We start from the raw sequence: 14,197 nt of genomic DNA on the forward strand, positions 1-14,197 counted from the left end.
ACCTAGAGGATACTGCAGCACCTGTCTCTAGTATCCACTGAAACAAGATGTAAGAGGACAGAACAGCCCATTACCGTATTTTTGTTGTTTTTCTATATATCTTTTGACCTCTTTTAGCTTACAGGAATTTTGATTTTGAGTGTTGCAACCTTACAAAAAATTGAAGCTTTGTAAGCTTGAAAGCTTTGAGTCACTTGCTCTTTATGTTTTTAGAATGCAACCAATACTGCAAGCGCTGTGCAGTATATTGCAGTTGTGTAGTGGTTTTGGGTGCTGCAATGGCACCACTATATATTGTGGTGCCAGCGCTGCGCAACCCAGCCTTGAAAAACTCAGTTCTTGGGAGAAACGCACTGCAATTGTGGTTTAACTTTTCTATACTGCTACATAGCGAAGTGAAAGCCCTTACCCAGGAGTGCTTTAAACCCTTGCGCACCTCAACTAAATTCTCTCCAAGCTTAAATTCCCAGTGTAAAGAAAAAGAAGAAAATCAATTTATTCCTTCCCTTTGTTTATAATTTCCAAAAAAATGAAAAGTTTTGATGGTTATTCAGTGCAATATTGTGCATATTGCACAGTTTATGCAATATTTCCGCAATGTTGTTGTGGCATTGCGCAGCGCACAATATTGTGCAAATATTGCACTCCTACCGCTTTACAATGTTGAGTTAGAAAAAAAGACCCCAATTGTGGAGTGTTTGCGGAGTGTAATATTGTGCTGACTACGCCACACAATGGAAAAAGGTCAAAATCCATTGTGTTGTGTAGCACTTGCGGTGTTGATGCAACCCAAATTAAAATAGCTGTGCAAGGAATTTTCTATGTTTTCTGAGGTTTCAAAACTCAGTAGTGAATTGTGTACAGTCTGCTCCAAGAGGTTCACATAATCATTAAAATTCTGGAGCTGAACTGGGGCAATCCTTAATATTCACATTTTCCAATGAATCCAATCAATTCCTCTAGATTTTGGAAACAACTTACCTTGAACCAATCTATATAATACTATCAACACATAATTATAATCACAAGAAAATAAAAATGTAACAATCCACCTTTTACACTTTCAAAATAAATCCCTTGGGTTGAGGAACCTGAGCCTTTATGAAATTCAGATTCTTGGACAGATCTTCTGATCTTTTGGCAGTGCAAATCTCAATTCATAGACTTACATCTTTTCCAAAACCAGTAAGTCTTGGACAGAAACCTTAGAAGATATCACATAAAGCTCACAATTTCTGCCCAATACCTTTGATATTTAGTCTGATTATTTTTTTATCCAAAAGCCATGCTCAACAATCTTTGAAAAAATGCTGGAGCCATAGCAGTGAAAATGTAAAGGCTTTTCTTGCCTCACTGCCTTGCTGTCCCCTACCCATTTGTGGAGATGCACCATCAATCTCTCAATGAAATTTTCAGAGCCAAGCTTAATCCTATTATGACCGGGAATGGGATCTTGTGACATGGGACAGACAGAGAGGGATGGTGGGTACTATCTGGTATAGTTATTGTAGCATAGAGAAGAGAGCAATATAGAAAGTCTGCTCTACAAGAGTGGGACTTGGTTGGCTCTCTTTCACAGGTTGTGGCACTTCTGTAACCAGTGTCAGAGATCATTACAAATCCCTGGTGTTCTGGACAAAAGTATGGTTACTAATGTTGTAAGTCAATTCTGGTGTAAAACAATACAAAAAATATACAAGATGATGGGAAAGCACACAAAGCTTCAACACTTGTTGTTTCACATTCTACAGACCCCTTGTGACCTATAGGTACTTTTCTATATTTTCTTACTTTTCTAAACTCAGCAGTAAATTTGCAATCTAGTGTAGAGTCACAAGAGATGGATAAATTGTTGGATATCTGATATATTCTGTCCTATATGTACACTTCATAGGGAGCGTAACCGTATCAGTCTTTTTCTGAGACTAACTCGCTCTGAGACTATCCTGAGACAAACAAAAAAGTAAACCGGATGGTGGCTTTTTGTACACTGTCTGTACAGGCTGGTGGCAACTGGTACATATGTATGAAGACTTGAACAAATTCATCATTAAGACTTCAAAGAAGCTGTTAACACTTTGATAACCTCATCAAGAATCAAGAACCTTTGTCGAGTCATCCATGTGCACCTTATATCTATACCTTCAGACTCACTCCAATCCCCCTGAAACATTGTCAAGGGGGTTCTATCGCTACAACCACTTACATATCAAAGTATTGATAATGAAGCAACTTACAAAACAACAAAATGTTATTGGAACAAGCTACTTTGAATGAAAGTAGCAAGCAAAACCGATACAAGAAAAACAATGCATTGTCATCGGAGCGAGATACTTTGATGTAAGAGGTTTCTATCTGTTGCGTTGTCTTGATTTCTTCAAAAACGACTCAGTCGCCATCTTTTCAAACTGTCTCTTTGTATGTATAATCTTCACGAAAAGCACTCGATATCACTTCTTTTCAACCAACCTAAAATGCTTCCAACTTCTGCTTTTCAAGACATCTCATTTTGCATTTTATCAACTCGATCGTCTTTTGTATGTATTATTTTTGACCAATGAAATTGACCAATGGATGTCTAGATGTTCTGTAGTTGGTGGAAGGCTTATAAAGAGAAGGAAGCGCCATGCAAAAAAAAACGCGCCACACAGACCGGGATTGAACTATACCTGTATGTCTCACTGCTTCTCTCAGGTAGTCTCAGAGAAAGACTGATACCGCATCTCTCCCACTTCATACAGCTAATGTTGTCAGCGCATATAAGCCATTCCAGGTTGCCTTCTCAGTGTTAGGCATGATTGTCTCACTGGGACATGTGCACTAATTAGCTTATAGCCTTGATAAAATAATCTTGCTACCTTGATTCAATGTAATGCTCAAAAACCCATGTGATACCGGAACTTCCTTTTTCACCATTGGAATGATCTCCAGAAGCATGTTGATAACAACAGGTTATTATTGGTGGCCCGTAAGAGCACCCTCCTAGACCAAGGGATCAGGTTGTGGGTTCAAGTCCTGCAGGACATTCAAATATAAATAAAATGTCAGAGTTGGAGTTGCACATGCTGGCACTTGCTCTGCCTGTGGCCCTGGGCACATCAGTTGATGCAATGATACCCCCAGGATTTGATTTATGCACTCTTGCAAGTCAAATCCTGGGTGGACTATTGCACATAGGGATCTGTATTTTTGACTCTTGTAAATCAAATCCTGGGGATACTATTGCATATAGGGATCTGTCAACTCTCTGTGCCCACAGCCAAAGCAAGTGCTGGTATGTACAACTTCAACTCTGACATTGTCTCCAGAGTACCTCAGCTTGATTCAAACAATATATTAAACAAATAGATCAATAAGCACCTAAAACAAAAAAAGCAAAGTATCACAACACTTGAAAACATCTTTACCTTGTCTTGATTATGGACCACTAACAATATATAAGTTTGCAAAAAAAACAATAAGAACATTCCAACTCACATACTTCTTTCCTTTCCCATGCCTTCCTTTCAATAAACGAACAAACTCAAACAAAGAAAAAAAATCATAAAAGAACGACAAAAAAACAACACACAATACAATTCAATGCAGAAAATAAGGTAGGAAAGGAAAAGAAAGTTAAGCCTTAAATAGAATCTAAACTAGGTCTAAAAGATATTACTTCCATTACTGTTCTTCCATCCCTTTTACATAACAAAACCGCTTTATCATCTCTCAATACAATCCGCCAAACTGCTTCACAAGGCTCTGCTAATTCTCTGATAAATGATCCAGTCTGAAAAAAAAGCGTGATACATCGAAAAGAAAATTTGAAACAATCAGGATTTGGCTCAAAGGACAAGTGCCCGAGACAAAAGAAAAAAAACTGACCTTGAAGTCCCATAATTTGACTCGCCCATCATTTCCACCTGTGACCACGAACCGATCATCAAATTGCAAACAGGTCACCGAGTTATCATGAGCACATAACCTATGTAAACATTCAAAACTCTCCAAACTGAACACCACTACTCTGCCGTCCGAGCCGCCAGTGACCAACACGTTTGAGGGTCCATTGATCTGAACTTGTCCCACTAATGCCGTGTGACCTTGTAAAAGTGCAAGGAGTTCACCCGTCTCGGCTGACCAGATACATACTGTAGAGTCCATTGAACCTGATGCGATTCGAGTGCCATCGAATGCTACTGCATAGATCTGGTGATAGTGTCCTCTTAATAACTTCAAGCATTCGCCCTATCATTTACATCACAACTTCAATTTCTTTTTCTCTGCTCCCAAGAGGAAGAGAGGGGAAAAGGGAGGGTACTCACAGTATCAACATCCCATAATCGACATGTATTATCGTAACTTCCACTGACTGCTCTATTGCCATGAACTTCAACGGCTCGTACACTGAGCGTATGTCCAACCAAGAGGTGTTTCTGAACCCCTTGCTCTATATCCCATACTCTCAGTGTTGAATCTCTCGATCCTGAAATCGCAATTGGTCTACCTTCTAAGACTTTCATACATCTAATGGTCGAGCTATGCCCCGCTAGAACATGCAAGCATCGACTGTTTCAAACTAGAGTCAATAATCGTTTCAGTAAAACAAAGATTGAAAGTATGACTAACCCCGTCTCAACTTCCCATACTCTTACATCTCTATCGCACCCACCGCTGACCACCAAGCTCCTCTTCTGTCCCCAGCCTCTGGAGATTCCACAAGCAGATGATTGCTGTAGGTTGCCGGCTGATGGACCCCCAGCACCCAACCCCATTCCACCAATGACTTCGCCAGATTGATGATGTAAGCCCGCGCTTGCAGGCCCCTGTCTGAAGTTATCATCGAGGTAATGAGGGGTCATCAATGAACCGAATGATCGACGCCGAGATGAATGATTGAACTGATGTGAACTTGAGGTGGTAGCACTACTGATGGACGAAGATCGATCGGAAGGAATTGAGATCGGAGCAGGCATTGATCGTCCGGCTCTCATTGGAACTGATGTAACAGTGGTTGTTTCCTCGGATGTACCGAGTAAACTAGCTTGAAGGTTTCGATGGGTCGTTTCAACGCCGTTGTTCTCTGGTTGGACAAAAATTGGAAAAGGTGTTGGGTAAGCTGATGTGCCATCATCTGGAGCTATCTCTGCGGATACAGGTGGGAATATAGTAGCGCTGTTGGTAACTGTTCTTTGTTGACTTCTAGATCGTGCTCGACGTGTTGGCAAGTCCCAACTGGAGTTTGATACCCCTAAACCGCCCTTGGCCCGCATCATACTCGCGCCTCCGCCGTTTCCGCGAGAACCGCTCGAGAAATGATGATCTGACGCAATCCATTCCGAACCAGATGCACTTGAACGCTCATTACTTGTATTTATTTCCGAAACATCTACCCCTTTACCCTTTTTACTCGATTTCGGAATCGGATCCCTGCGATCTCTGATTCCACCCTTGCTCACCAACGCAAGAGACCAAACTCCGAGTTCATGACCTGCCAACATTCTGACGAACTCTCCCGTCCGGGCATCAAAGACATGGATCTTACTCGTAGCCATGCCCACCACAATCCAATCATCATCGAAACAAAGTGAGGTGACTACCCATTCATTTCCATCGTAATTCTGCGAAGTCTGCATTGTGATAAGGTCCCCAGGGCCCCTGAGCCAATTTGATTCAGTGAGATATGCCCGCTTGAAGTATGATTTGTAAGAAAAAGGCGGACGAGGTGAATACTCAGTTTCTTCGACCATCGAAGAAGATGCACTGTTCGGAGGATGCATTTCGAGCGCATTGGCTGTGGTAGGTGTATTGGCGAGTGAATTGAGTTGATCGGGATGAGTTGAGCTAGGCGTGCTATTAGAGGCATCATCAAACTGGTGGTGGGGTAGATCAGGAGGATATGGACGAGAAGCTTCAAATGGGCTTGAGTATGCAGGATTGGGGAGACTGAGATTGAGACCGATGAGTGGCATTGAGTGAGGACGAGTCCTACGAGGTGAAGTCGCATCAGTGGGGGCAATCATGCCAGGTTCAGGTGAGGTGGCATTGATGACTCGATGGGGCTGTCTGATCATTGGCAAATTGATTACAGCTGAGAACGGGCTTTCACCTTGACTAGATTCGATACCAAGAGCAGTGAGATGATCGTGTGATGTGGTTTGAGGGTTTTCTGGCGCCCCGCTTGGCATCCTGCTCATCATCCCACTCCTGGTACCTTGCTGCGGATCAGAACCGTCAAGCCTGGGTGAAGTGATGCGATCATGGTAGCTGCTGCGCCTAGAGAATGGGAACGTAGGGATTTGGTGAGGGTTTGAGAGATACGGCGTCGAAAGTTGATCAGGATGAGATTCTGGGTCGAGGGTGTAAGGCAAGTTGGATGTCAGTGCATGTTCCGGATTTGCAAAGCGACCATTGTATCCGTGATCGAGTGCCTCGGTTTCTACGCCAAGACCAGTGGTGACAGGATTTGTGTTGCGGATGAGTCCTAGAGAGGTAGATGAAGTGGCATTGGGACCGTTGATAAGCTGATCGAGATCCAATGTACGGAATGGACTTGTTTGAGCGTTGGAAGATTGATGTACTGTTGAAGAAGACGGATCTTGATTGTTGGCTGCTCTTTGGGCAGCTTGATCATGTTTGAGAGCCTTCTTCCTTCGTCTACGCTCCTCCACACCAGCTCGATAAGTTTCTACACGACCTTTGCGCTCCTTTTCCATGCGTTCACTGAGACTGATAGGAGCATTCCGATTATTGAAGCCACGTCTCCAACACATTCCTTTCCAAGTGGCTTCATCACTGACTAATGATCTCCAAAAACGACTGACCATACCAGCTCGCATTAAGGTCTTTGGATCATCAACAAAGCTGAGAATATGAAGAGAGATTTCGATGGGTAACTCTCTTAAAAAGTCACGCTTCAGCCTTGGTAGAATCTTACCAGAGAGTGTGGTGAGTTCATTGAGATTGAGAATAGGTAAGAGTGAGTTGAGGAATTTGGTTCTACTACCAAGAGATAAGGAACTGAATGCTTCGATTAAGGTAAGTGAGTCATCGAGACGTAAGGATGGAATTCGTTGAGGATGAGTAGCGAGATGAGACCAATCTTTGTCTGTTTGAGGTTGAGGTGAAGGTGCTGGAGTAGGAGGAGAGATAGTTCGATTTGGAGGCGGATGTAAGATCGAAGTGGTTGAGTTAGACGAGAATGCCTTTGGAGGTGTACCTTCAGGAGTGAGAGCTGCTAATGAGAGTGAAGGGTGATTGAGAGAGATTGAGTGCATATGATTTGAAAGTTGTTGAAGTTGAAGTTGATTAGAAGATGTACTTGAAGTACTTGAAGCTGATGAATGTTTATTGATTGATGATGAACTGATTGATTGATGAATAGACATGATGATGATGAATGATGATGAGAATGAGAATTGTTGAGAATGAGAATAGTTTGAGTGATGGATGATGATGGTAATGGTAATCAAATTAAAGTGAAATGGTCAACAGCTTTAAATCGTTTCAAATTTAAAATTGAGTTGCTATCGACGGATTACGTAATTTCAAGCCAAAATACGCTGATCCAGTGCACGATCAGCATTCCAATCATAATATCAATTTCCAAGGTCATGTTCAGAAAAATGTCATTGACAATTCTGGTGGAAGGGAATGTATGCTGAATCTCCATAAATCCCAAGAGCATGGATAGCTCAACTTGTCTTCTATTCATTTATAGAAAAAGCTGAACAATGTTTTATGACACATCTCTAAAAATCTTACACCATAAGCGTGATGTTGTGAGCCACACTACCAATTATTCGAAGCAATCAAAGTCACTGGTGCTCAACTCTGTTTTCATTTGATAAATATACCATGTATTAGGAACCTCTTTCTCTCCAAGCAGATCAACATCAGAAAAAGTTGAATTGTTTTTGGATGGAAATATGTAACCATCTCAGCGTCTTGATGTGGGTTTATATAATTTTCTGAACTCTACAAGCTGTCACCCTTTCTGCTAGTAAAAAACACTTGATAAGACTCCTCGTGGCTTCGATAAATAGAGGTGAAGGGGGCACCTAATGGGCTTCAGCAATGGACCTTTGAGGAATACTCGTTCAGAATGCTCTTTTGTGGACCCGGACGCCGCATATAGCATGAACTCCGAAAATAACAGACCGCGACTAGCCCGCGCTCGTCCGGGACGGTCTGAATCTCTTGTCCGCTCAGCTGACTCAGCAACAACGACGAGAGAAAGATAAAGCCGACGTTTTTCAGTCACCCTCCATTGAACGAAGTTAGAGTTCTAGAGTAACACTCCTAATACCAGGACAAACTTCTCGACATTACCAAAAAATTGTATCCGTTCAAACTCATGCGAGCCTACATCTACGAGGAGGTGATTTTTGATATCCTTCATACCTGCAGCACATTCGCATCTTTCCTCCTGATATCGCATTTTCCGATAAGGCTTTATGAGAGCTAATTCATTTTATTCAATATACTTGTTTAATTTTACCCAGTCTTCGGAAGACCAAAGAGCCGAACATGACTCAAAAGTTACGATCACTTCTGATGGCTTGAAAGATTTAGGCGTGTTACATTGGCATACAGAAGAACTTGATGAGGTCGATAAGTTGGCAGCCGAACGAGGTTACAGAAACAGAGACCAAATCATCGTTAGTAAGGAAGCCATGGTTCGTGATTTCTCATTCCCAGCTTCGCATGTATGAATGAAGATGCTCACCTATTTTTTCCGTCTGCTAATCAGGGGGATATATATTTGACAAAGATCAACTCTTTCTTCGAAGAGCATCTCCATGAAGGTGAGACAGCTCTCAGTTTTTCTACACCACTGGCCCACCAATCAACTCTAGCGTATCTCCAACGCCACCCGAGTGTCGTCCTTCCGTAACTTTATGGTGTACACCTATCTTGCGTTGCTCCTTACTAATACGAGCTCGCTCTTCTGATGAACATAGATGAAGAGATCCGATGGATTATCGATGGAACCGGCTACTTTGATGTTCGAGGTAACCTACAATCTTTTATAACTCATCTATCTCAGACAATTCTCAATTGATTTGATCACTCTTTGACTCCGTAAACGCCAAAAACAAAAAGACAAGAGTGATCAAAATTGGATCAGAATTCAAGTTAGCAAAGGCGATCTACTAGTTCTACCTCCAGGTAAACTTTCATGTGATTCTACTACAAACTATGATCCTAAGCTTACTCTCATGGTCTTCTATCAGGTATATATCACCGCTTCACAGTCGATACCAAAGACTATATCAAAGCCATGCGCCTTTTCAAGGTGCTGTCATTTTCTTTTCTTTTGACATTTCAATTCCCACTCCGAAGCCTTTTCTCTGAATGGACGCTATGTTTGACCATCTCATAGGATGAGCCAAAATGGGTACCTTATAACCGGAACACTGAAACCGAGAAGAACCCTTACCGACAAGTAAGCTATACTTCAGATCATTTCTCACATCTATTCTAGAATCATTTTGCTTCACCTTGCTTAGGCATTGACTTCCATTCTACATTCCAGGCCTACGTGGATACATTTGTAGGCGGGAATGTCCTACCTGTTCCCACAATTGTCTGATCCCTGAGCAAGATACCGTTGGATGAGTACAAGCGCTTTCTCATATGTGACTTGCCTATTGTTGTACAGTTTGCGCTTAAAGGCAGTTTTTCACAATATATACCGATGTGTTCATAGGGCAGTCTTTCTTTCAATAAATATATATGTGTGTGTTTATACGGCAGTCTTGCATCACATATGTGCGCGTCTTTATAACGCTTTCTCTCAACGGATATATATGTGCGTGTGGACTGGAAGGCTTCAAGCATATAAGAATTCAGATGCCACAACATGAATTAATGCCAAACTATCAATTATAAAAACATCGCACAGTGGGACATATCCGCGGGAGGAGTTCAGTGTTACAAAGTTGTGAGTACTTTGGCCTCCCAGTAGAGTAGGAAGTTGAAGGTTTTTATGCACAATTGTCTTCCAGACAGTTGTAATGTATTTTACTTCATCTTCAACTCTTGGGAAGAATACAAACCTTTGGCATTCTTTTTTTGCCTAATAGAAGGTTTTTTTTAAAAAGAGTTTCAAATCCTTTTTAACAGTCAAATCCTCTCCCTTCTTAATTTCTCCCACTACAAAGAATTCATGGAAAAAAAAGTCACAAATTAAAAATCTTTCTTTATTAATTAGTAAATTATCCTTCCCCTCTTTCTCAAAAACAAAACAAAAAAATTACAATACAAGATATCAAATATGTTTGTTTCTTCACTCAAACTTTTTTTACTCCTAAATTAATTTACTATAATCTCCTTCACAAAAATAAACTTCAATCTAATCCCACATCTTCACAAAGTTGAAACCTCCATACAAGCATTAAGAATAAGAAGGTGAAAGAAACATCAGGGTAATCCTCTAAAGAAAGGAAATAAGAAAAGGAAAAGGAATTCTTTCGAGCAAGATCGTAATAACCTATGAGGTACGGATGGTGCGTAGAAAGAAGATATAGAGAAAACAACAAGAAGACTCCTGTTACAGACATATGTGCAACATCTCACAACAACATGAACCAAAAGGGACGAAAAGCACAGACAAACAACCCAAAGAAGAATGACAATACGAAGAAAACAAAGGTACAGCAACCCCAACACCGATTTGATGTAGAAAGGTACACATTTTAGGGACATGATCTAGGAAAAAGTTGTAAGAGAAAGATTAAGATGGCTGTCGACTGATCGACATCAAAGAGAATAGTTTCGAGATTTTTGATGTCATGACGAGTGTTTTCTTGGCCATGTGCACGACTTAGATCACTCTGCCTTCATTGGTATTCAAGTATCGGATGATGTTGACGGTTTGATGATATTGCACAACATTAATACAGCTGAAAGACCATTCAACTTGCCAATATGAGAGGATCGTTTTACACCTGATGCATAGTGTTCCAAAACGACTAAACAAGACCAATGAGCAGATCAGCTAACCTACGACCGTCATCTCTTCCAAAATTCAACTGGTGGTGGTCACGAGATAGTAGAAGAACTTACCGCATCTTCCAGGAGCTTATCGATATCAAAGCCACCAGGGATAAGGTCCAGTCCGCTTCCACCTGGAGTGCTGTTCATTTGTGAGGCTGAATCTTTTACATTCTCATTACGACTCTCGGCTGTAGAGTTGTTTTCATTTGTGGAATCGCGTATACCGTAAACACCGTTCAACGAGCGAAGATCGAGGGCAGAAGCATTTATTTGACTTGAATCTCCCATTGTCATCCCACTCGAGGTCGGACCGGATGGTTGATGAGGATTGAAAGCAAGGTTGGTAAACCCATTTCCGGTAGGTTTGGAGAGAGCTGCGGGCGACGATGCGCATCCTGCTCCTAATCCATTCCCGCTGCTCAAAGGACCTGGAAAGAAGCGAAATCGACGAAGACACCAAAAGTCAGATATGTCTTGATTACGTTCTGAAAGAGCCAGTTACATACCAGAAGATCGCAAGGCAGATGGATGGTTTGCATCCATAGCTGGTGGATTATGATGTGGAGTAGCCATATTGGCGGTGGCATGCTGAGAGGCACTGGGAGTCGATGCAGGGGTAGGCGCGTTGGGCGTATTTGCCTTAGGCGGTTCACCGTTTGCTTTTGTAGAGGGGGTACCATAGACAGATCTTTCGGGTTGATTATTCACTTGGCCATCGCCTTCAATCCCGGTCTGATTTTCGTTACGACCAGTAATTCCGTGTAACGTATCCACAGTACGCCGTGCTTCTGACGCCGAAATTCCGTTGGCGCTCTGTATAGATGACGTCATCAGATAACTTGACAATACAAACTCAAAAAGACGGTTGAATTACCATGCCAGAGCCCACTCGAATCCTAGGACTTGGGGCGGGTGAAGGAGCATCGAGCGGCTTTGACCGCTTTCGGCTAGATGGTGAAGGCCAGTTAGTGTCAGAAACGTTAGCTGGTGGGGTTTCGTTTATGTTCTGGGCCGGCGTCAACGGTCGTTTTCTTCCATTTTGAGCCCCGTTGAACATCTGATGAGAGTTAACCGCTGATGGCATTGCACTTGGACTCTGGGAGGGTCCAACAAGATTCCCCGGAGAAGTTTGACCACTGGATAACCAAAAAGAATAAGAACAACATTATATTAACTAGAACTCAGCCAAACAAGAAAAGCCTAATGTGAGCTAAGGGCCAGAGGCTCACAGTGACATAGCGGGTTGCTGCAGCTGAGCTGCTCGGACAGCTCCTAACTGACGTTCTTGTTGCTGTTGCAGGGAGAGCTGGTGAATATCGCGATGAATACTGGGATGGTTAGGTAGTATTCTTGGGTCGGCCAGAGGTGAATATGGAATGCCTCGTGGATTCGAAAGTACTCTGTGGAGCTGTGCGGCGTGATGCATTGTAACTAAATTACTCAATTGGGCCGTATATCGTTCTCTCTCTTCAAGCGTCAAGGACGGAATTTCTCGTCCTGACAGTCCAGCGCTGCACAACGCCTGGCGGGTCATGGCCTCGTTGTCCGTCAAAGGTCGGGGTTGGAAAGAAGCTGGATGGGGTGGAGGAGCCATCATGTGACTGGCTGGCTGGCGTTGCGGTTGGCCATTAGGTGGAGCGTTTGATGACAATGATTGGTGCTGTTGCTGTTGGTGTAGCTGGTGTGCGTGTTGATGTGCTTGGTTTTGTTGGAGCGCTTGGGGCTGTTGCTGCTGATGGCGTTGCGGTTGCAGAAGCTGATAATGCGTTTGGGAATTGGGATGCTGGAGTTGTTGCGATTGTTGAATTTGTAGTGAACGAGCGGTGGTGGCAGGTGAAGTGAGATGCGAGGATGGGCTATTTCCAGAAGTTGTTCTCAGCCTTGTGACCTGCGTCAAAAAAAAGATGAAAAGGTCAATAAGGTGATCAAAGTAGTAAACGTGAAGTGTCAATCAGATACAAACCGCGGGACGATGGGCAATATTAATTGAATCCGAGTGATTCGGAGGACATGGACGAGGGACCTTGGGACTAGTGTTAGAGCAAGTATTGGTAGAAGTCGAAGATGAGATTGTGACAAGATCGGAGTCCGGGTTGCTATTTGGATCTGGTGGGCTCCGATGTGTAGATCGCTCAGCCGTAGGTAACTTGATCAGCCCAGCGTTACGCTGCTGAGTTGATCCGGAGGCACTCTCGGACCTGGACGCTTTCGTCTATTGAACGTCATCATCACTGATCAGGATGCAGGTCGCCATGTCACGAAAAGATGATGCAGAAAACTGAGACGTACAATTTGCGAGTAAAGATTGGCATCATGGTGTCCGCTACTGCCTGAGCTGGCGAGAAAGACTTCCCAAAAGATGGTCCACCATTCATAAAGCAACCCTTGTGGAGTGTTCAAAAGCTTATTACTACCCCATGCTGAAGATTTGTCCATACCAGATTCTTGAATGAGCTTCTCAGCAGTACCGTGGAATCCTCGTTTACAGAGATAATCATGAATGTAGCTGTTGAGTGAGTAGTCACCCTGCCAGACTCCTTGATCCAGTGCCTGTGATTGTGAAGTGCGAGGGAAGAGGAGAAGAGGTGGTGATGAAGACTGAGAAGGCGTAGATTGAGAAGAGAGGTGATTGTTGATGCCGAATAATTTCTGAGGTAAGTCGGGCGAACTAGAATTTGTTGATGGCATCATGATAGGTGAGTTTGTTTGATGAGTCGATGATCTCATGAAAGATGTTCGGTATCGAGAAGTAGAATGTGATCGAATGGAAGTGGAGAATGGAGATCAGAGAATAGTGATTGTGAGATGGGTATCTTTCGAATCTTGATATTGGTAAAGAAGATGACTTAATAAACCATAAAAGTGAATAGTTGAAGCTCCTGATGGATTGAAATCAAGAGATTACGTATTCAATTGAAATGATTGGTAAAGCGAAGAGATAGGTAAAGTTGAGATGAAAAGTTGATAAAGTGAGATGGTTGTAAATATCTAGTATGTATTACGTATTACAAGATTTGTAAGGTACTTTATAATCGGTTGTGGTGTATTGATCTGAGACTGTAGTAAAGTGAAGTGATAATAACGCTTTTCATACAAGTTAAATGGATTAGTTTGTCTGATACAAAAGTTGATGATGATCTGGAGTGTTTTGATGAGATGGCGATAATTTGTAAAAGGAGGTTTAAAGAATTCATTCATAAATGTTAACACTCAC

General features: G+C 42.4%; 4 protein-coding genes across 4 annotated transcripts; 2 read left to right on the forward strand and 2 right to left on the reverse strand.

The window, feature by feature from the left end:
* Positions 1-3,321: 3,321 nt before the first annotated feature.
* MELLADRAFT_50952 (uncharacterized protein) lies at positions 3,322-7,425 on the reverse strand (the record flags this gene model as incomplete). The annotated part of the gene is made up of 6 exons (XM_007417981.1): positions 3,322-3,772; positions 3,868-4,230; positions 4,308-4,551; positions 4,612-4,689; positions 5,446-5,893; positions 6,713-7,425. 6 exons carry the CDS (start codon positions 7,368-7,370, stop codon positions 3,623-3,625), a joined length of 1,941 nt encoding a protein of 646 aa, XP_007418043.1.
* A 784-nt stretch (positions 7,426-8,209) lies between these two features.
* Positions 8,210-9,874, forward strand: MELLADRAFT_73563 (uncharacterized protein; the record flags this gene model as incomplete). The annotated part of the gene is made up of 8 exons (XM_007417993.1): positions 8,210-8,362; positions 8,487-8,660; positions 8,735-8,789; positions 8,946-8,996; positions 9,088-9,153; positions 9,219-9,280; positions 9,368-9,430; positions 9,521-9,874. The coding sequence occupies 8 exons, from the start codon at positions 8,339-8,341 to the stop codon at positions 9,575-9,577; spliced, it is 552 nt and encodes a 183-aa protein (XP_007418055.1).
* Positions 9,875-10,205: 331 nt separating this feature from the next.
* MELLADRAFT_73567 (uncharacterized protein) lies at positions 10,206-10,892 on the forward strand (the record flags this gene model as incomplete). The annotated part of the gene is made up of 1 exon (XM_007417994.1): positions 10,206-10,892. One exon carries the CDS (start codon positions 10,480-10,482, stop codon positions 10,684-10,686), a length of 207 nt encoding a protein of 68 aa, XP_007418056.1.
* A 66-nt stretch (positions 10,893-10,958) lies between these two features.
* MELLADRAFT_79652 (uncharacterized protein) lies at positions 10,959-13,886 on the reverse strand (the record flags this gene model as incomplete). The annotated part of the gene is made up of 7 exons (XM_007418002.1): positions 10,959-11,018; positions 11,053-11,468; positions 11,490-11,796; positions 11,858-12,119; positions 12,213-12,871; positions 12,947-13,195; positions 13,273-13,886. The coding sequence occupies 7 exons, from the start codon at positions 13,708-13,710 to the stop codon at positions 10,959-10,961; spliced, it is 2,391 nt and encodes a 796-aa protein (XP_007418064.1).
* Positions 13,887-14,197: the final 311 nt, after the last annotated feature.

The sequence above is a fragment of the Melampsora larici-populina genome, assembly GCF_000204055.1.
Source record: "Melampsora larici-populina 98AG31 unplaced genomic scaffold MELLAscaffold_82, whole genome shotgun sequence".
Classification (NCBI taxonomy): Eukaryota; Fungi; Basidiomycota; class Pucciniomycetes; order Pucciniales; family Melampsoraceae; genus Melampsora; species Melampsora laricis-populina.